General features: G+C 47.5%; 1 protein-coding gene across 1 annotated transcript in view; it reads right to left on the bottom strand.

The window, feature by feature from the left end:
• Positions 1–23,359, bottom strand: part of LOC144769006 (glycine N-acyltransferase-like) — a 95,677-nt gene that overhangs the window by 33,652 nt on the left and 38,666 nt on the right. Inside the window, exon 5 of the mRNA XM_078653003.1 lies at positions 7,497–7,677. Within this exon, the coding sequence (XP_078509129.1) occupies positions 7,497–7,677 (181 nt within the window). The remainder of the gene's footprint in view (positions 1–7,496; positions 7,678–23,359) is intronic.

Genomic DNA, 23,359 nt, shown 5'->3' with positions numbered 1-23,359 from the left:
GATTGGATAGATTGGAGTTTGGTAGATTGGAGTGGAGTGGGGTAGATTGTGGTAGATTGGAGTAGATTAGAATGGGGTAAATTGTGGTGAGTGGGGTAGATTGGAATGGAGTGGGGTAGATTAGAGTGAAGAGGAGTTGGATATATTTAGGCTGTGGGGTTTTAGGTTTAAACCTATAATAACTGATAAAACCCCACTGAAAGAAAAATAGCCCTCACCGGTGAAAACATATAAACACTGAAAAAACACCTGCACAACCACAAACTAAATGCCATTCAAAGAAAGGAAAAAGAATGTGAAAGAGTCATTTTGTTCTTACTGAAGGGGTCAATAACATGTAACTTTGTTATACAAGCTAGCAGTAAGAAAGACTGGCTAACATTATTCTGCTTGAGTTTTGTTCTTTAGGGATGCCACTAAAATATTGTTTCTTCTTCCTTTTACTTTTTTCATTTTTATGGCCTTTGGTCTAAAGATGCAGGGTTTAGTTTCACGTTTTAGGTTTAGTTTAATTATTTTATAAACTGTAGAGAATCAGGACATATCAAACTCACATTTGATATTTTGGCTGCATTTGATTTTTTCACTGATAGGTAAAATGGCTAGTTTCATAAAAATCTTTCCTAATATGTGTCATCACATTTGCCCACAGAGAATGGGTAAAAACCCTTAATACATCAGACCATAGTTTCTAGTGGGTCAGTATTGATAGTAGGTGAATTGCCAACCCCTCAGGCTTTAAAGATTAAATGCAAGGTATAGTGACAAGTAAATATATCACCAAGCATCTGGGATAGTGTTGAAAACGTGACACCAGACTTTTGAAAAACATGGAATGCAGTGTCACTTGTTATGCTCTGCAAAAAAGGTTCTTTCCAAGTTCAACAAAGATTGGAGTGATATTGTTTGTATTTGTAGTAATTCAGCTACGTATATAAAACATCTGTGTGATGACCTGTCAAAATTGATACCCGAGCTGAAGTGATTCCCTGTAGGACATCCTTGCCACTTGTTAGATGGTATGCTGAAAGCATCTTTACAATCTTCAGAGTTAATGAGGGATGCTATTGACTTTTTAGTCCATTCTGGTGCACTGATTTCTTATGCCCAGGAACTAAAACGCAAATATTTATCATTTCGTGCTTTATGTGGCATCAAAGAAAGAGTCATCCCAACTGTGCCCCTTAGCTGACGGTTCTCAGCCCAAGGGGCTATGAATGCTGAGAGGGCCTTTTCACAGAAGTCTCCTTGGGAAGGAAAGCGCGAGCGCACATGACTAAAGACTCACTGAAGTAGTATTGTATGGTGTACTACAATAAGATTAATTTGCAAAAATCTCTTTGGACCTCATAAACACTATATACACACTGTCTATATACCATGTTCTTTCAGTGCAGAAAGAAAGCAATGATAAAAGCAAAACGTTCCATAAACACCGGAAAAACACTTTTTCTGTTGTTTTTAGTGGCGTGAAAATGTGTAACCACTGATAACAACTGTTTTTTAGGATATTGAAAACACTGACAAAACCCCACCAGAATTTACCAATAATAGAAACTGAAAACAGGACAGCCTAGATATATTGCAGTGGAGTTTGGAGTGGGATAAATTGGAATGGAGTGGAGTAAAGTGGACTGGGGTAGATTGGAGTGGAGTAGAGTGGGATTGGTTGGATTGGAGTGGAGTGGGTTGGATTGGAGTAGATTATGGTTGATTGGATTAGAGTGGAGGGGAGTGGTGTTGACTGGGGTAGATTGGAGCAGAGTTGGGTAAGTTTGAGTGGAGTGTGTTAGATTGGGATAGGGAACAGTGGGGTAGATTGGAGTGGAGTATAATGGAGCAGAGTGGTGTGGAGTAGATTTGGGTGGAGCAGATTGGATTGGAGTTGGGTAGATTGGATTGGAGTGGACTGGAGAAGGGTAGATTGGAGTGGATTGAGGTAAATTGGAGTAGATTGGAGTAGTGTGGGGTAAACTTGGTTGAAGTGGAACAGATTGGGTAAGTGAGTAAACTGGGGTGGGGTAGATTGGAGTTGAGTAGATTGGATGGAGTGGGGTGGGATAGATTGGAGTAGACTGTGGCGAGTGAGGTAGATTGCGGAAGAGTGGGGTAGATTGAAATGAAGTGGGTTGGATTGGGGTCGATTGGATTGGAGTGGAGTGGTGTAGATTGGGGTAGATTGGAGCAGAGGGGGTAGATTTGAGTGGAGTGCAGTAGATTGGGGTAGAGTGCAGCGGAGTATATTGCTGCAGGGTGAGGTGGGTAGATTGGGGTAGATTAGAGTGGAGTTGGGTAGATTGGATTGTAGTGGAGTGAATAAGGTAGACTGAAATGGATTGGAGTAGAGAGGGGTAGACTGGGTTGAAGTGGAGCGAAGTAGATTGGGCCCAGTGAGTAAATGGTTGATTTGAGTGTGGTAGATTGGGTGGATTAGGGGTAGAGTGTAGTATATTGTGGTGGGTGAGGTAGATTTGAGTAGAGTGATGTAGATTAGAGTGGAGAAGAGTTAGATTGCAGTGGAGTATGGAGTGGGTAAATTGACAGGGTCAGGTTGGAGTGAAGTGGAGTAGAGTGAAGTGGGGTAGATTGGAGTAGAGTTGGGTAGATTGGAGTGGGTTGGATTGTGGTAAATAATTCCTATTTGTAAAGTACATTGGAGTCGAGTGCATTGGAGTAGATTATAGTGCAGTAGATTGAATTGGATTGGATTGGGATGGAGCGGGATAGACTGGGATAGATTAAAGCAGCATGGGGTCGATCTGAATGGAGTGCAGTTGATTATGATGGAGTAGGGTAGATTGGATGGAGTGGGGCAGATTTGAGTAGAGTGAGGTTAGATTGGGTTAATGTTGAGTGGATTAAAATGGGGCTGGGTAGATTGGGGTGAGTAAATTGGGGTGGAGTAGATTAAAGTGGGGTAGATTGGAGTGGATTGGGATAAATCGGAATGGAGTGGTTTAGACTGGAGTGGAGAAGATTGGGTAGATTAAGGTAAAGTGGAGTGGGGTGGGGTACATTGGTGTCGGATAGGTTTGAGTGTAGTGTAGTAGATTGCAGTGGGGTACAGTGTAATGGGGTAAGTGAGTGGATGGGCATGGAGTGGTGTGTTGTGTAATGACATGAGTGGCATAGATTGGAGCGGCATGGAGTCGAGTGGCATGTCGGAGAGTGTAGTGTCGTAAAATGGAGTGATGTGCCATGGATTGGAAGGGAATAGAGTGGTGTAGTGTGGAGTATTCATGGTGTGGCAGTGCTCTGCCATTACAGCCAACACATTTTCTACTGAAATGACCATTACATGTGCACCGAAATACACTTTTACTGCACACAAATGGTGAGTCCAGGATATTCTGGGTATGTTTCTGTTGTTTCAACATATATTCTGCTTTTCGGGGAGACTGACAATGAAGCTGTTGGGACTCATAGCTTCCGGCATTCTGCTGGTAACATATGCCCATTGATATCTGCGGGCTCTGCAGTGGGACCTGAAGTCCCAGTGGGCACAGCTTCAGGAAAATATCTGACATGGTCCAGATATTGGAAGGATCTGCAAAAGACCTGCAGTGGTGGCTAACGAAACGCGATTGGGCAGAACTATCTCCCTTCCCCACGCAGAGATGACTGTAGTGATGCATGTGTCAACAACAGGAGGGAGTTAAAAGGGCAATATTTTACGGAGTCCAGTGTATCAGCCCTTGGACCGCAGCTACAAACAAAAAAAGATACACTGTTCCCCAGAAAGGACAAGAAACCGGCGTAACCAAGCAGAAATGAAAGTGTGGGGGGGTGTTTATGGGCAATACCCCTTTCGGAACTAAAACCCTCACACACCCAGCAAGCTAGGTGTCATGCTTCATCATCTGGGTTCTGCTCCTCGTCAGACTGGCGCTGCAATGTCTGATGGGCACCCGTAAAGGGGCTCTTTATCGGAGATCTTTTTTTCCTGCCAGTTGGTGCATGTGGGTATGAGGGCTTTAGGAGAAGTGTGAAGTAGTGAAGAGTTTAAAAAAGGTTGGTGAATCCACAACAAACTTTATTGGTGTGGTACACTACCTTGATAAAAACAGTGAGGTGACAGAACACGCTGGTGCAAAAATCCTTTTTAATCACAGGCTCCCATTATCCTGGGTGCCACTGTGACTGCCTCCATTTTGCGGGCCCCCTGATTCCCTCGATACCGAAAGGTCCAGGGAATTATTGTCTTCTGTGTTACGCCGGTTACGTCGGTTTCTTGTCCTTTCTGGGGAACAGTGTATTTTTTTTGTTTGTAGTGATGCATGTGTCACTCGTGGGTTGTGGCGGCCATCTAGGAGAGATGAAAATGACAGCACTTTGATTGAGTCCAGCTCCACATCAACCTGCTGGAGCTGCGGGCAATCCAACTGCCATTGAAAGCCTTTCCTGTTGTGATCAAGGGAAGGCTAGTTCAGGTGTTAACGGGCAGTACCACCGCCATGTGGTACTAAAACAAATAGGGAGGGGTGTGGTTGTGGACCCTGTGTCAAGAGGCTATGTGTCTCTGGACATGGCTAAATCAGTTTCCTGGAGGTTTAACATCTGGTGGGCTCTCTGAATGCCACAGCAGACAAACTCAGCCGTAGATGCCTAGCAGATCATGAATGGCATCCCCATCGGAAGGTGGTGCAAGGTCTTTTCTGAGACTGTGGAAGACCTTGGTTAGATCTATTCACTACTGCTGGGAAAGCACATTGTCAGCAGTTCAGGGAGCTAGAGTTTCCGAGGAGCCTCTCACTCTGACATTCTTTTCATCTTGAGTGGAGCTCAGGCCTCCTGTACACCTTTCCGAAGATACCACTTCTACCCAGAGTTCTCTAGAAGATCGGGAACAACCAGCCCCAAGTCATTCTTGTGGCTCCAGATCGGGTAATGGAGAGTTTGGTATCCAGAACTCCTGAGCATCGGTCATCCAATCAGGGTGGCCATTCGGGAGGAACGTTTATTTCAGCAGGGGGCCTGGGTCTTGTACCTGAACCTATGCACTCTTTGCCTTCATGTATGGAGAGTGAGCAGCGGCAGTTGACTGCCTTTGACCTTCCTCCCAAAGTCTCCGATGTTATTCTGGCAGCCAGACGTCCCTCCATCAGTTAACGGAAATGCATGATAAAGAAGGAGCAGGTATAGCAAAGGGGGGTCTAGGTCGAAGTGTGAAGTGGTAACCATATGAAAGCAGTAGGACATTTAATGGGGAAAGAGAAAAAGTGGTGGTTGTGTACGTGAGACACGGGGGGGGATGTAAGGTGTCCACTTTCCAGAAAGGATCTGCAAGGAGAATACTGCACAAAGAAGAGAGTTCAGAGAACTGAGCAGAGTTATACAAGAAGGAAATGTCTGCTATAGTGAAAAAAGTATTTTGGCAGACCATAATATCCAGTTCTTTTATGCAACATAGTGTATTAAGCATAATGAGACCAGTGATAGAGCGTCTTGATATCCTGTAAATTGTAGGGGTGCATTGTAATCCCTGATAGTCCCCACCCACATTTATTCCTGTGTTGAACTAAGTATTAATCATTAGAAAATGTGGACGTAATAATGTATAATGTATGTGTAATGCTAGGAAATTCGTTTGTGTTAGTTGAAAGGGTAAAATGACATTCAAATGTAATTGCTTATTGAAAATGCTTAACGAATTAGTTCATGTGTAATGTGGTGCATTAGATTTAAACGTGCACCATAAATGTCTGTAGGTGTAGAGATGTCTAAAAATGTTTAAGGTGTAGAAATGTAATGCTTATAAATGCAATGTTTAATACTGGTAATCCTTGCGGTTTAAAGGCCTAAAATGAATATTCATGTTCTACGAAATGGTTATTTTGTATTAGGGATAGTGCCCCGCGGCGGAGAAGAGCAGAGAGCCAATAGGAGGGTAAGAGAAGGGATCGATTCTTAGAAGGAAGACTTAGCTTCAGCTACTGACCCTCTCGACGTGAGTGCACTTCTTAGGAAGTCTTCACAAGCTGACACCTTTTCTTAATCTTGCCTGGGAGATGCTATGTAGGGATGTCACCTTAGTGCTAGTGTAGGGACATAATTAACCAATTATTTTTTTCCTTTTTCTTTCTGTAACTGATGAGGACTAATTTGGATATCGGAGCAGTTATTGCTTGTTTAATCTTTTCAAGATTGCTTATTCTTTTCATGTTGCATTGAATTAGGTTGATTCATAGGATGAACTTTATGGGCCCTATTCACAGAATGAACTTAAGACTCAATCCTAAACTTACTACTATTTTGGTATTCCCAGAATGCACTTACTACTTTTGGCATTCACAGAATGAACTTACTACTTTTGGTATTCACAGAAGTTAGTATTTTGTCTTAAGTCTGTCTTAAGTCTGTCTGAAGTCTGTCTTAAGTCTGTCTCAAGACAAACTTAAGACAAAATCCTAACTTCTCTGAATACCAAAAGTAGTAAATTCATTCTGTGAATGCCAAAAGTAGTAAGTGCATTCTGTCAATACCAAAATAGTAGTAAGTTTAGGATTGAGTCTTAAGTTCATTCTGTGAATCGGGCCCAATATTAGTACCCATGTATTTTTTCAACCTCGTCATGAGGTGTTTGTATGTTCAGTTATTTTTGGCTTTGTAATAAAACCACTAAACTGTAAGTCGGAGTCAGTGGTCCTTTCCGAGTCTGACTTGATTAGTATATACTGATGGCGGTGATGGCGGTGAATGTATTGGTTTTCTCCCCTTTACACTTCTCAGCAGATAAAAAGATCCAGTGGACTAAGGATTCTTATGAGTGGTAAGTTCAGATAAAATGAGATAAGTATCCGGCGCAATTACCAGTTAGAATATGTTGATGATGAACTTTTGTTGTCAAGAGCATTACTGAAATTGTCTGACAAGTTGCAACCCTGCACACCTACAGTGTCGGTAACAGAGCAGAGGTTACAAAAAAGGGACAAACATCATGCTGCATTCTATAAAGCTGCAGTGTGGTTGGCTTGTTTGGCTTTCTGCTGCTGATCTTGAGCCTCTCTGTGAGAGCAGAACTACAGACACATAACTAACCGCAGTACAGTGCAGCCAAACACCACCATCATGAATGTCCTTGCAAAAGTCTTTTGGACAAAGGCACCTATTTTTTAATCTAATTTCAATTCCCAGCAAAGCAATCTCAATCTTGCATGCTTTGAACACCAATAAATAGACAAGACAGGTAAATTGGGAATCAATAAAAGTACCAAAATACTATGAAACTGTATTACCTAGTGCAATATAAACAAAAAAATTACTAATTGTGTATAGCCATAACAGCATTGGCGTAAGCTCTAAGTTCAGAACCTGATACCATAGTCTGGCACTTTATGAGTGAGTCCACCTATACCATGTAACTCAGAAGCAAGTCCCAGAAAAATAGGTGTCACAACCTTAACGTGTCTGGTCTCAGCTCAATGCCAGCACTGGAGGTGATCTCTCAAAAGGATGAGACATTCTCTACCGAACATGTCTTGTCATGATACACTCACCTTGCTTTGGGCTGACTGCTGGTTTGGTCAGCTGACTTTTCCATCGTGTTCATATTTGGGCTCTCCTGAACGACTCCCAGATGTATATCCCTGACAAACAGGAGTGCTTGCTCTCTTTCCACCTCCTGCCCTTTAGATTCAGCAATGCTTGTGATCACATTATCTATGTTCTTCTGCAGTCCTTGAGAGAAATAATAAGGATATTGAAACGTAGTAATCATTCATAGCTATCAATAAAGTGCAAAAACGCCAGAAATTACACAAGGGCGCCGTGCCAGAAATATACTCCACCAACATAAAATGACAGCAGACTCAGTACCGGAAGATTTTCCTAAAATCAGCAAGCACAGCAAAAGTTACCAGGTATCTGAACATTTGGAGATACTTTCTTTTCCATACTGAAAAATCAATTGAAGGACACCATTATAAAACAGAATGTGCAAGAAAAACCTCCTAGGGTTGTCTCCTATTTCTATAGATATCACACATGAGCGCCTTGTTAGTGTTCAATCTGCATTAGCAATAAGTGAAGAAGTCCTTGTCCACCACCTGCATGTGAGAAAACCGTCAATCTAGCTGGAAAGGTTGAGTTTTTGTGTGAGTGGAAGGGCGGTCACAGCATGGCCGCCTGTTATGCCTACTTTAAACAGAACGCCGAATTACCTATTGAATCAATACTCAAGTACTGACTCTACTGCAATCTGTTTTGCTTTGGGTGTTTCTTTATCATTTGGTCCTGAGGATGACCTGTTGAATCATGTTAGGTCGAAACAACTTCAACTATATATTGGCTAAAAATATCTGGATTATAACAGATATAGATATTGAATCATTCTGAATTACTGATTATGTCATGAACATTGTTGAAACTGTAATTTCTTTTCACAAATTTTCAGATTACTTTTTTTTTCTTATGTAACATTTTGCACCACCTTCACTATTTTGAGCACGTTTATGCACTTTGACACTATTTTCAGTGCTGTTCGAGCCTTAAAAGCTATAAAATGTGTAATATATATATTTTATTTACAACCCTGGGTCTTATTTCTCTTTTCTTTCTATTTTTCGACTATATCATTTTTCTAATATCATATTAAGTATATTCTTGTTTGTTTGAATTATATCTTTAGGACATTGCTTTTTCTAGCTCAATTAGGTGGGCAGCAGCAGCGGCGACAGAGCACAAGCAAGGGGTTACCCTGTAGCAACGGGGTCAAGGGCAGAGGAGTCATAGGCAGTAGATTTTATTTGGTCCCCATGGCCCTGCACCAATACTCCAGAGTAGACCCAGAGCATTTTAGACAATACAATAAAACAAGCATTTGCAACGCAATAGGTCTCACACTTACAAGAGTTTGAGCTATTGGCATTGTAATGAGAATGCCTTTTATTTATGTTTCGGTTTTTAAAACATAAATAAAAAGGCATTGTCATTTACAATGCCAATAGCTTAAAGTAACGCAAATGCGAGACCTATTGCGTTTTTGTTTAGGTTGATCTCATAAGGTCTGACAACAGCTGCGCTGTCAACCCAGACCTTAAAAGGGCACAGAGGAGCTGGTGTCATATAGGTTTATCAGGTTTCTTCAAAGAGCAGCAAAAACTGCGAGCAAAGTTATGCTCGATAGGCAGTATTCTTGGGGTGAAGAGGAAGTAGCGGTCCCCAAGGCAGGTGGGTGCTGCCTGAAAGAGGAATTCTAGGCATTTGCCTTGTGGTATGTAGCACAGAGGGCATGGCACAGGGATCATTATAATCCTATTTGATAGACTTTTGTGCATTAATGCATTAATTTACAAAGTGGCCCATAATTTAGTATTTCTTGTAAAGCTGCCATGCACTGACCTAATTGAATCTATGCTGCATGCAAAGGGGAGCTAACACAGGAAAAGCCATGATTTTAAACAATCTAAAAAAACAGCAGTGCCAGGTAAAAAATAAATGGATATCCTCATTTCAATCCTTTCTGCTGTATTTAGACAGCTAACTTCATCATCCAAAGCTTACGGGAGTTCCCATCAAGGTGTTGCTTTCAGCTGAGACCAGATTCCAGGTAGTTTTCAAAGACAAATTATTGATGAGTGAAGCCAAGTCTCCATTGACGGTTTTTAAGAGAATCTCGGTGCGAATTTCAAGAGGGCAATACGATATGAGAAATTAATTCAAAAGCAATGGTAGATGCATTTAAACAATGAGAGATGTGTGGGACTTTCTAAATGGGACAGTATGGGGCGCTACAAAAGGGAGGCTGATTAAGTTTCGAGGAAGGAGATTAGAAAGGACCTTCTAGAGGAGGGATTATTACGATTTGAAAGTAAGTGTGGTTTTGAAAAGGGAACCCATTATGTTTTAGAGATTACCTGGATTGATTGTCGCAGCAGGCTGCAGAGAGGATTTCTGACTTGGGCTTTGCAGAGAGGGGTACGTTTCAGGATGTTAACGTAGATAGGTCTGAAAAGGTTCTTTGCAGAGGAGATTTAGAAGGGGCTTTGCAGAAGAGGTTAAGAGGATTATTTTTAGAGAATATTTGGACTGTACGCTTTACATGGTATATGACTAACAGCCTGATTCATCAAGCCGAATTACGCTCGCAAAGGGCCAGATTCTGAGAATCTGGCCCATTGCGAGCGCAATTTTTGCATTTGGGATTCATCATCCCAAATGCAAAAATCGGTAATTGCTAATTCGCTAAATTGCGAGGAATTACATTTAAGGAATCTCTATTTGAGATTCCTTAAATGCAATTCATCAACCATTTTTAAATTGCTAATTCGCAATTTCGGGCCGCTATTTACCGAGAGGTCAGACCTCTCGGTAAATAGCAAAAACTTAGAAAAATGCTTTTAAAAGCATTTTTCTAAGTTGCATGTTGCACACACACATGTCCTTTGGACATGTGTGTGCGCAACACCAGTTTCAATTTGCATTTAAGGGGTGCTACAGGGTGTCCTTTGGACACCCCTGGCACCCTTTAAATCGCTATCTTATTTGCGAGTAGCAAATTGCTAATCGCAAATAAGGAATACTCCCCATTCATTCCTATGGGCCTTTTGGCCCATAGGAATGAATGGGGAGTTATTCCTTATTTGCGATTAGCAATTTGCTACTCGCAAATAAGGAATGTGTAGGAATCGCTATTTATTTAGCAATTCCTACATGAATACCGTTTTGCGAGTCCTTAATAGCGATTCGCTATGAATCGCTATTAGGGGCTCGCAAAACGGCCCGTTGATGAATAAGGCTGTATGTTTGCAAAGTTGTGACAAAATAGCTTTCTAGGGTGCTTTGCATGGAGTTTCTTTATTTTTTATTTTGCCGGTGGTTTTGGGTGGGGAATTGGAAGTGCTGCCGAGGGTTCAATGCACGTGGTTAGGTGGTGGGATGTAGGGGGTTTGGGTGCGAATTTACACAAGTGGGTGATGGGTGGAAGTGCACACAGGAAGGGGTGCGGGAGGGTTGGGTGGAGCTGGTGAAGGGAGACTGTTTCTCGGACTGCTGGAGCGCGCTTTGGAGGTGGCGGATTGCGAGGGGGGGTCAGGGCACAGTGTTGTTAGAACGGGCATATGGTGGGCAATGTAGGGGTCCCATGGGGAAGTCTTGGCATTGTAGGCAAGGCTGTTGACTTTGGGCCTGTGGGATGGCGTGCAGATTTCGGTGTTGATCACATCCGGTGATCCTGGGTAGATGGTTTAGTATCCTGGGAATAGTACAGAGGGACGTGGCGGGCAAGTCTGGAATCCACACACAAACACTGATTGGGAGCGGAGAGAGATGGGGGAGCGCCAGTAGGAGAAGTGGGGAGCACTGGTTTGGGCAGCTGGGGTCGGGACCAGGAAGCAGAGGGTCTGATTTCGGGATTGAGGGGTGAAGTGGGGGGGGGTGGCGCCAAGGCCATCCAAGAGAAGAAAAAAATATTCTGATGGAGAGACTGGGGTGGAGAGCCAGTTTGGAATGGCAGAGTTGGGTTAAAGGTCTTAAGGAAATGTGGGAGTGGCAAAAGGGGATGCGCAATACAGGGAGAAATGCAGGAGAGCCGGGAGGTAGTTTGCGCAGGTGTTTGGGGAGCGGACTGTCACCTTCAGGAAAGGGTGGAGGGGGCTTTAGGGGCGCGAGGCAGTGGGGATGATACTGCAATCCCGGGAGGCTGGACTTCATGTTAGCACGTCCTGGGTGCTGACCAGGTATGAGCGTGACTGATAGCGTTGGCACCACCATAGGGACGCCGGTGGTTGGGGGGCTTCGTGGTTACATCTTCAGGTCAGTCACAGGTGCATTGGGGGCTGTGCAACGGGCGGTGGTGGAGGCGCACATGATGCGCTTTCGGCTGGCCAGTTTTGTATTTCCCAGTGGATGGTGTGGCGCCGCCGTTCAATTGGGCTTGGTAGTGTTTGTTGCCCCAGCTGGTGTTTTGCAGCATTTTGGGGACTGTGGTGCCCGTGGCGGAGGTACTGGGATGCGGGGAGGGGGAGTGGGGATGTAGGAACAGGCTCCTGCTGTGTGAAGAGGTTGTGTGCTTGTGTATTGCCAGGGTGCTGCTGGGGCAGAGGGAGCAGGGATGTACTGCTTTCGGCGGGCGGGGCAGGATGCAGTGCTTTCGGCGGGCGGACAGGGTGGGGTTATCGGTTCCCCTCCCTTGAGTTGACTGCTGGGCTGGCTCCGACTGGCAGGCAGAGTGGATTCGGGGAGCTGCTGCCTTCCTAGGGAGCCAGGTTCCCCCACGGCCTGTGTTGAAAAGCCTCTTCCTTGCTTGCTCTGTCGGAGCCCCAGGCATTCGATGCAAGGCGGGGTCCGGGGAACAGGCATCCAATACCAGACGTGATCGGAATGCACGACGTGGCGCTACATCAAAAACAATACCAGGTCTGGGCTGCACTGCAGTGAATCAGGGAGTACGGCGGCCACCCTATTACTTGAAAATGAACATTTGCAGACACGCTGGCTTTCACAGCACCATGCTGATGTAATTCCCAGCTCCCTATCGGTCAAGAAGAGGCCCGGGGGCCGCTCTTCCTCAGCCAAAGGGCATCACTGCTAATTACAACAATTGCCAGTGGAGGAAAACAGTAGTTGGGCGCCACTGCTTCAGGACTTCAAGGAAGTTACTATGGGATCAACAGCCAACAGAAAGAAAGATAAAAAAAGCAGTGCCACAGTTAAACGAATCACAAGCAGTATAACAAATGACACAGAGTTTCACCCAACATATAGATTACTATAGGTCTTGCTGAGACAGCGCAGGCAGCGCATGCGCTGCAAAACACGAGACCTAAAAAGGCTTACAAGTCTCAGTTAGTTGTTCTATAGGTGAAGATCTCCGGCTGGAATTTCATAACATGGAGAGACAAAACTGTATTTTTTCCTTTGAAACCCTATGCTCCATCTTAGTCAATTTGGCAGGTAAACAAATGGAGTCACTTTGCATTGTTCTAGAGTGGCAGAAGCGAATACCAAGACATCAGCATATTGTACCAATGTCCAATTTCTGGGGAAGACCATGCTGTTCAAAGCTCTTTTCCATTTTAGAAAAATAAGTTGTATTTTCATATACAGTTTGATACGAAGAACTTCGATAGCAAGTAGGAACTAAAAAAAATGATTTTAGCAGGCAGGTAACATGTTCACTTTAATGCGTCTTTACACACAATGCTTTCCTGTGGGGTTAAAGGCCTATATAGTATATGGTTATTAGCATTCAGGTTTCTGGGGGGTGTCCTTCGAGACTTAGGGTTGTAGGAGGCCAAGGTGCAAAGTACTAACAGAAGTTTCTCTTTACCTGCCCTGGGGCGTTCGGGTACAGAGGTGCTGGTCACATTAGCAGCTGTGCTTGCTATGCTGGTAAAGTGAAGGGGGGATCGCCTCGAAACGGGCTACAGAGGGGGACTTAGGGACAAGTCTGGGAGCTCCCAACAGGGGGCTCAGATCACAGGGATCCAGGGAACAAGGGGGCACAGTCAGTTCATCGGACCCCGGGCTAGGGGGCTCGGATGCAGAGCAAAAAAGTTGTCTGGGCTCAGTGCGTCTTGGAGCCTTGCGCCATTGTTCACCCCAGTTAAGGGTGCAAAAATCAGACCAAATGGGCCACTCTGGAAGTGGGTCACTGCAGAGCTGACTTCCCTTGATGGCTGCTTTGTCTAAGAGTTGTTGTAGTCCCAACTGGACTCTCACAGTCTTTGCTTGTTGTATGGGTCAGCTACCCGGGGTATTGGTCATGTGCGTGTCAGGTTGGTTCTGGTACATACTTGATAGGGGGACAGATCTGACCTTCAGGAGCACAGTGTCCTCTACTGCGGGTGCTACTGCATCGAGGTGGCCGGGGAGCAGCAACTCAGTAGACCTTAATTTACATTTCAGTGCCTGAGTACTGCACATGAGTAGCTCCTCTACTCCAAGGGAGATTTTCTGCAACTTATCAAGTGCTGGCAGCCCACCGGGGTTCTTGGCAGGAGTTCAGCTAAAGGACAAGTCACTAGGTCGCAATTGTGAGACTTAGTGCAGCAAGCAGGGTCAGGTGCCAAAAGTCCAGAGCAGTCTTCAGTTTTCACAGCTTCTTGCAGCTCTCCTTATCCTTCTCTTCTTCATTGGCTGAATCTCAGTCCTGGTGTCAGGGGTGCCATCTAAATACTTCCTGTGAGAAGTGGGCATAACGCTGGCCCAAAAAGCCTAAGAAGTGTAAGTAGGGAATAAGTATTACCAAGTAGGGAGTAATACTTACCGCCAACTTACACTCCCCATTTTTAATGTTTCCAGCTAGGGAAAGGAATAAAGTGTATTTTATCCACTAGCCAGGGAATTTTTAAATAACCTATATTTTTCTAATTAGCACACTCCCTACCACTCTCACTACCCACACCACACATAGCCTATTCACATAAAATCAAGTGCTCCCGCGTAGTCGTAGGTTGAAACACGCCCCACCCCATAGAGGGACGGGAAGACCCCTATAATGAAGCATGACACTATGGGATTCTTAGTGTGTGAGGGGTATTTTAAAAACACCAGTGCTTCTCCCTTACATTTTTACGGATTAGCTATTTTCGCTCACTCACATAACACATTAATATAAAAAAATTTAATTTTTAAAAAAAGGATAGAATCTCTTTGTTTATATACAGTCGGACCGGAGGTAGATTCTACCTATCAACGTCTATACTCCCCTACCTTTGTTTTTTTCGATCACTGAGGCATCCTGCTTGGAGGAGGCGAAAACACCTCCAGCAAGAGCAGGCATTGTTTCTGCCATCAGAGAGTCTGCAGGGGGTCAGAAACCTGTGTGTTGTGGCAGGCTGGTCTACAACAGTAAACCAGATCACAAGTAGTTGGTAGGTTTTCAGAGGAGGAGTCTCTAGGGTGCCCTTTAGGCGTGTGTGTGTGTGTTACTTAATTCATCATGTTAATCAGTGTCAGCTTAATAATATGAGGTGTTTGATACCAACCACCTCGATATTCAGTGAAACTATCATGTAGCTGTTGAACTCTTATTTACTAGTTCCCGGCACATGTACTGAAAATGGCTTCCCTGTTCACTTGTAACATCGAAGAATCAACTTAGACATCACAGGAGCATATCTGCTCATGCAGCTAAGTCCACACATGTAGTATAGTGCACCCTGTCATAGGGCTGTAAGACGTGCTGTAGGGGTGACTCACCTAAACTGCATGCAGCGTCTGTAGGCATTGCACACAGGGGGTGTGCCGTGTCATGTCTTCACTTTTCTCTGCACCATGGTACACAGCCTGCAATAACAGTTTACATGTTGGTGCTGAGGGGTCTCTAAGGGTGGCACAATACATGCTGGAGCCCTAAGAGACCCTCCTTAGTACTCCATGCTATTTCCTAGGGACGTACAGGGGTGCTCAAGGTGTTCCCAAGTCGAGAACAATTGCACAGTGTTTAGGGGAAAAGATCTGGCACTGGCGACCTGGTTAGCATGAGCCCAGTGCGCTTTCTGTCGTAATTGCATCAGATGCCAGGCAGAAAGGGGGGGGTGACCTTGTTCAAAAGGTGCACTTTCCTACAGTGATGTTGGTTTTGGAGGTGGTTGTCTTGTCCATCAGAGAGAGGAGGAGTTGGGAGTCTTTGATGTAGGTAATGTCTGGGAACAGATGATGTTGGCGAGCCATGTCATGTATATGTTGAAAAGGTTGGGGCTGAGGGACAATCCCTGTGGGGCTATGTATATCAGTTTTTTTGGTCTGTGATGTGAAGGGTAGCAGCTTGAGTGAGGAAGGAACAGATCCATTTGTGAACAGATCCTTGTATGCCAATCTTGTGCAGTCTTCTAATGAGAGTGCAGTGGAAGACAGTGTTGAAGACCACAAAGAGGTCAGGCAGGTTGAGGGCTGCTGTCTCTCACTGCTGTGGTTCTTTCTCAATTCTAATTGAGTGTCGTCTAGAAGATGGTGATGTTTGAGATGGGTTATGAGTTGCTTGTTGATGGGCTTCTATCAATCAATCAATCAATCAAGGGTTCGTAAAGTGCAACTACTCACCGTGAGGGTCTGAATTCACTGGGGGAGGAGGGTACAGCGCTGGTGTCATTTCAAGAGCCAGGTCTTGAGGTCTTTCCTTAACTGGCGTAGCATGGGAGATAGTCTGAGGTTGAGGGGTAGGGTGTTTCAGGTCTTAGTAGTGAGGAAGGAGAAGAACGTTCCTCTGGTTCTGGTCTTGCGTAACTGTGGGATGGTAGCCAGGGCGAGCGGGGCCGAGCAGAGGTGTCTTTTGGGTGTGTGAAAGGAGAGGCGGTTGTTCAGGTATGCTGTCCCAGCGTTATGAAGGGCCTTGTAGGCGTGAGTGAGGAGTTTGAAGGTTATTATTCTGTCTGTCTCAATTAGTTTGGCTTAATAGGGGAGAAGCAAGACAGGTCAGAAGTTGCTTGGTATATTCGGGTCAGCTGAGGGATTTTTGAGGATGACGTTGATTTCCGCAAGTAACCATTCATCCAGGAAATTGGTGGACGTGATGGAGGTGCTAATGATGTGGGGCAGGGTGGTGGTGATTGGTGAAGTTTCCAGCTGTTATTTCTAGTTACATGTGTCCATTCAGTCAGGTGGCCATCTTAGTTGGTGGTGGGTAGGTTAGCGATGGGTACTCTGGAGTTAGGTTGGTGTGCGAAGTTACTGTAGATGTTCAATCAATCAATCAATCATAGGCATTTATACCGCGCACTACTCACCCGGAGGGTCTCAAGGCGCTAGGGGGGGGGGTCCGCTACTGCTCGAACAGCCAGGTCTTGAGCTTCTTCCTGAAGGAAAGGTGGTCTTGGGTCAAGCGTAGGTCGGTCGGGAGGGAGTTCCAGGTCTTGGCGGCCAGGTGGGAGAAGGATCTTCCTCCTGTTGTCGCTCTTCGGATGCGGGGGACGGCGGCGAGGGCGTGACTGGTCGAGCGGAGATGGCGTTTGGGAGCGTAGAAGTTGAGGCGGCTGTTGAGGTAAGTCGGGCCTTGGTTGTGCAGGGCTTTGTGTGCGTGGGTGAGGAGCCGGAAGGTGATTCTCTTGTTGATCGGGAGCCAGTGCAGGTCTCTCAGGTGTCTGGAGATGTGGCTTCGTCTGGGGACGTCGAGGATGAGTCTCGCCGAGGCGTTCTGGATACGCTGGAGTCTCTTCTGGAGCTTGGCGGTGGTTCCGGCGTAGAGGGCGTTGCCGTAGTCCAGACGGCTGGTGACGAGGGTGGGTGACCGTCTTCCTGGTCTCGGTGGGGATCCACCGGAAGATCTTACGTAGCATGCGCAGGATGTTGAAACAGGACGAGGAGACGGCGTTGACTTGTCTGGTCATGGAGAGGGAGGAGTCCAGGATGAAGCCCAGGTTGCGTGCGTGGTCTGTCGGTTTGGGTGCGTTGCCCAGGGCGGGGGGCCACCAGGAGTCGTCCCAGGCAGAGGGTGAGGAGCCCAGGATGAGGACTTCCGTCTTGTCTGTGTTCAGTTTCAGGCGGCTGGTCGTCATCCACTCGGCCACGTCTTTCATCCCTTCGTGTAGGTTGGCTCTGGCGGCGGCGGGGTCGTTGGTCAGGGAGAGGATCAGCTGGGTGTCATCGGCATAGGAGATGATGTTCAGGTTGTGTTGGCGTGCGATGGCCGCAAGGGGGCTCATGTAGACATTGAAGAGGGTGGGGCTGAGCGAGGAGCCCTGAGGGACGCCGCAGATGACTTCCGTGGCTTCTGATCTGAACGGGGGGAGGCGGACTCTCTGTGTCCTTCCGGCGAGGAAGGAGATGATCCATTCCAGTGCCTTCTCCTTGATTCCGACGTTGCCGAGGCGCTGTACTAGGGTGTGGTGGCAGACAGTGTCGAATGCCGCGGAGAGGTCCAGGAGGATGAGGGCCGCTGTTTCTCCGTTGTCCAGCAGGGTTCGGATGTCGTCAGTGGCAGCGATGAGGGCGGTCTCGGTGCTGTGGTTGGCCCGGAAGCCTGACTGAGATGGGTCGAGGGATCCAGTCGTCTCGAGGAAGGATGCCAGTTGCTTGTTGACGGTCTTCTCGATGACTTTGGCTGGAAACGGGAGGAGCGAGATGGGGCGGTAGTTCTTGAGTTCGGTGGGGTCCGCCGTTGGTTTCTTTAGTAGAGCGCTGAGTTTGGCGTGCTTCCAGCTCTCAGGGAAGGTAGCGGTGTCGAAGGAGGTGTTGATGATGTCCCGCAGGTGGGGTGAGATGACAGCGTCGGCCTTGTTGAAGACGTGGTGGGGGCAGGGGTCGGTTGGAGATCCGGAGTGGATGGAGTTCATCGTGCTGATGGTGTCTTCGAGGTTGATCGGTGTCCAGGCGTTGAGGGTGGTGGTGGGGGGCGTTGGTGTGGTCGTGGGGAGCGTTGTTTGTGTGTTGAAGCTGTTGTGTATGTCAGCGATCTTGTTGTGGAAGTAGGAGGCGAGGGAGTTGCAGAGGTCTTGCGATGGGGTGATGTAGTTGGTTCCGGCGTTGGGGTTGGAGAGCTCTCTCACGATGTTGAAGAGTTCCTTGCTGTTGTGTGCGTTGTTGTCCAGCCGGTCCTTGAATGCTGTTTTCTTGGTGGCGTGGATCAGTTGGTGGTGCTTTCGGGTGGCGAGCTTGAGGGTCGTCATGTTGTCCGGTGTAGGGTCTTTTCTCCAGGCTTTCTCGAGGGCACGGCAGTTCTTCTTGGAGCTCTTGAGTTCGTCGGTGAACCACGGGGCCTTCTTGCTTCCGGGTCTTCTGGGCGGGGTCCTCAGAGGGGCGAGTTCGTTCGCGCAGGTGCAGATCCATTTCGTGAGGTTGTCGGCGGCTTGGCTGGGGTTCGCTGAGCTAGCGGGAGGGTGCTGGTTTAGGGATGCGGCGAGTTGGTCGGCTGTGATCTTGTTCCAGCTTCTTCGTGCAGCCTGTTGCTGGTGGTGGTGGACCGTGGTCCTTCTGAAGGTGAAGTGGATGCAGCTGTGGTCCGTCCAGTGGAGTCCAGTGGCGTGGCTGAAGGCGATGTCTTTCTGGACGAGAAGACGGCGTCGAGTGTGTGTCCGGTGAGGTGGGTGGGGGTGGTCACCAGCTGCTTGAGTCCGAGGGTGGCGAGGTTGTCAAGCAGGGTGGTGGTGTTGCGGTCGTTGTTGTTCTCCAGGTGGAAGTTGATGTCCCCGAGGAGGATGTAGTCAGCGGAGGGGAGGGCGTGCGGGCTGATGAAGTCAGCGATGTCTTCGCTGAATTGAGTGCGTGGTCCCGGGGGTCGGTAGATCAGGGTGCCCCTGAGGGTGGTCTTGGGGTCGGTGTGGATCTGGAAGTGCAGGTGTTCGGCGGTTGTCAGGGTGTCGTCGGTGTTGGTCGAGATGCGGATGCTGTTCCTGTGGATGATGGCGATGCCTCCTCCAGTCTGCTTGTCGCGGTCTCTCCTGATGATCTTGTAGCCCTCTGGGATGGCGATGGCGATGTCGGGCGCTGAGGAATCGTTCATCCAGGTTTCCGTGAGGAAGGCAACGTCAGGAGCTGTGGTGTCGAGGAGGTTCCAAAGTTGGACGGCGTGTCTGTGGACGGAGCGGGTGTTGAGCAGGATGCACTTCAGGTGGTTGCTGCTGGTGTTCGGTTTGGTGGATGCTGGTGCCGTGCAGGTCCGGATGCAGGAGAACTTGCAGGACCGTGGTGTGTCTCGGGGTGGCTCGGTAGCATCCAGGGGTTCGGCCGGCGTTGAGTGCGTTGAGGGTGGCGGCGTCGTACATCCGGCGGGTGGGCTGGGGTCTGCGCGGGCCAAGGGTCCTGGACCTGGGCGCGGTCCAGGCGCGGACGGGCGTAGACGGGCTTACCTTTGGCGCACCTTCGGCGCTCAATCGGTGCTCCCGCTGCGCGCGTCCGCTGCGCGGTCGCTCTGGCGGCGTCATAAGAGGGGATCCGGTAGGGAGGGTCTGCGGGGAGGCGGGGAGCGCGGGAACCAATCGGCGGCAGGGGGGGCGGAGTCTCGTGGGACCCGGCGGGAAGCCTGGGGGCTCGGCGGCGGCCCTGTGGTGGCTGGGGCGTCGCTGGGTGGTCCTGTGGCGGCTGGGGCGTAGCTGGTTGCGAGGCTCAGGCAGGTGAGGAGGAGCAGGCGGGAGGTGTGGGGGTGACCAGGCCGAGGGCACAGTGGTCACTCCAGGGCAGCGGTGTGGGACCCCTTAAGAGGGGATCCGGTAGGGAGGGTCTGCGGGGAGGCGGGGAGCGCGGGAACCAATCGGCGGCCGGGGGGGCGGGGTCTCGTGGGATCCGGCGGGAAGCCTGGGGGCTCGGCGGCGGCCCTGTGGCGGCTGGGGCGTCGCTGGGTGGTCCTGTGGCGGCTGGGGCGTCGCTGGTTGCGAGGCTCAGGCAGGTGAGGAGGAGCAGGCAGGAGGTTTGGGGGTGACCAGGCCGAGGGCACAGTGGTCACTCCAGGGCAGCGGTGTGGGACCCCTTAAGAGGGGATCCGGTAGGGAGGGTCTGCGGGGAGGGGGGGAGCGCGGGAACCAATCGGCGGCCGGGGGGCGGGGTCTCGTGGGACCTGGCAGGAAGCCTGGGGGCTCGGCGGCGGCCCTGTGGCGGCTGGGGCGTCGCTGGGTGGTCCTGTGGCGGCTGGGGCGTCACTGGTGAGGCTCAGGCGGGAGGTGTGGGGGTGACCAGGCCGAGGGCACAGTGTTTGGTGTTTGCTATTTTGCTGTGGAAGATGTTGGATAGGTTGTTGCAGAGTGTTGGGAGGTAGTAATGTTGAAAGGTTCCTGAGGGCACGGTGAAATACTTGATTGAGACGATCTCTGTAGGAAAGTAGGATCTGTTTCTTATGGTTACCCCCACTTTTTGCTAAATGTGATACTGTTTTTGACTAGTCTCACTGGGATCCTGCTAATCAGGACCATAGTATATCTGCTTTCTCCCTAAACTGTTATATGTACTTAGGTACACTCCCAATTTGATACTGGGGTACCCTTTTCAGTGCCTAGTAACTGATGCCCATGGACCCAGAGCAATTTGGTTTCCATAGTTGCCACAGCATGGAGACTGCCCTTGTCTGGGCTACCGAGGAGATCAGGTAGGCACTCAATCACAGGGACGTAGTGGTCCCTATATCTCTCGGAGGACTTTGACACTGTCAGTCACTGGCTTTTCTTTCCACACGTGAGCAGTCGCTTCAGATCAAGAGTTTGTCTCTCATTCTTATTCACTTCCCTGAGGGGTCCTTCAGGGGTTCTCGCTTAGTCTGACACGTTTCAACCTTTACATGACCCCTTTGTATGACCTTATAAAATCTTTTGGCTAGTCCTTAGCCTCCTATGCAGATGACATTGAACGATGAGCCATGTGTAGGATCAAAATTCTGCAACTGCATGCAGCCAGTTAACAGTTGGTTAGGCAAGTACTGCTCGAATTTGAATTCTGACAAAACTGAAGTGATTCTCTTTGGTGCTCAATCCTCCTTCTAGACCCCGTACTGCTGGCTACAGAATATGGGCTGCTTAACTTTTTGATGAAAAACTTTGCTTCACCAAACAAATCAATGCAGTGACATCCTCAGCCTTTCTCATGCATAAAACACTAAGAAAGATACTTCCATACATTCCTGTTCATCTCCAGAAAACTTAAATCTCTTTGTTAGTGATGGCAAAATGAGATTAATCTAAAATCCTTTTCTTTAATGTGCACCCACACATTCTAAATAAGTTGCAACTTTTGCCGATGGCTGCAGCTAGGCTCCTCTTAAAGATCCCAAAATACCACTCGATATCCAAGTCTATCAGGAAATTGGATTGGTTTCAAGTTAGCCAGAGGTTTACTTCCCAGTCACTTTGCATTAGTGACTGACATTAGACTTGACAGAGCAGCCAAGAGAGGAGGGGAATAGCAATTGCCACAGCAGATACTAGAAGGCACTATTATAGACTCCCTGAATTTAGGCAAGGCAGAAATTGTAATTTTTGAACTCATAACGCAGTCGTCCAAAACATGGACAGGAGCCCTGGTTTATAGGCCTCCAGGATATAGAGCTAATTTTGTAGATGGTTTAATAGAACTCATTGCGCCCTTTGTTTTGGGAGCAAATAATTGTATTCTTATCAGAGATTTTAACTATCATGTCGATCTACTGTCGGATCCGGACACTGAACAATTGTTAACATCACTGCAGACATTAGGGCCGGAACAATTAGTAGTTGGCCCGACACATCAGGGCGGGCACACCTCAGACCTTTTATTTACAAACTCGACTAAGCTCATAGTCGGTCAGCCTATCCAGCTACTTTGGACTGATCACTATCTAATAATTTATGTCTTCTTATGGATGACCATATGGTAAGTCGTGACAAGGACAGTACTGCCATTAGACCTTGGCGTAAGATTACCCTTGCCTCGTTCTCTGCTCATTTTAATATTGCAGCCCTCCCTGACACAGATAACATAGAAGAGGCCACTGCCTGCAGGCCCCCTTTAACTGTGAGTGACTCCAGAACCGGACCAGATGTCAAAAGACACCACTGCACCTGTACCCTAGAGCCGGAGGAGGAGTTGGTCAACAGTGTCCCTACATACCTGAGCATCTCATGGGTCAATTCTCCTTAAGAGATCCCCTGGGCTGGCCTTCCATTCCAAGCTTGCAGCCTCTCTCTGAGCGGTCCGTTTTCTCTTTGAAGTAAATGAAGTACCCAACACCTTTAAACACCCGGACGCGAGTTGAAGACACTGTGTACTTGTCTGTACTGTGCTAAAATTGCAAAATAATTGCATAAGCTTCCTGTACGTGACCAGATATGATAAAATAAGCTTTTCTATCTTTATATGCTAAAGTGCATATAGTAATTTCACAATAGTGAAACTGATAAATTGGCAAGCAGTTGGAGATGTGATGATTTTGGGATCCTCCCTAACCTAGGGGGAGTACCAAACAGATGCCTTGAAAACAAAAAAGCACATCTTATTGAACGATTTAGTTGTGGTCCCATCCTGTTAGGACAAACCCAAACACAGTTATTGGCAAAAAAAAAATCCCGACCAAAGGCCCTGCAAAGCATTATGGGATGAATTTAGCAGTGGGCAGTGAATATTATATAGTACACAATATCAAAAGAATTCTACAAAGAGCTGCAGTTCCACTGGTCGTCCCTAGATGTCCCTCAGGAGTCAAATGCAAATGCTTGATGAAAGCGTTTCAATGGTTTTGCATTTGACTCGTGAGGGACATCTAGGGACGACCAGTGGAACTGCAGCTTGATGTAAGAATAATTTCAATGCTTTGCATTTGACTTGTGAGGGACATCTAGGGACGACCAGTGGAACTGCAGCTCTTTGTAGAATTATTTTGATATTGGATACTATAATATTCACTGCCACTGCTAATCTTGTCCCATAATGCTTTGCAGGGCCTTTGGTTGGGATTGTTTTTTGCCAATAACTGTGCTTGGGATGGTCCTAAAATGATGTGAGCACCACTGAAGTTCAACCAAAT

The sequence above is a fragment of the Lissotriton helveticus genome, chromosome 1_1, assembly GCF_964261635.1.
Source record: "Lissotriton helveticus chromosome 1_1, aLisHel1.1, whole genome shotgun sequence".
NCBI lineage: Eukaryota > Metazoa > Chordata > Amphibia > Caudata > Salamandridae > Lissotriton > Lissotriton helveticus.
This window is presented reverse-complemented; position numbering and strand designations above follow the sequence as displayed.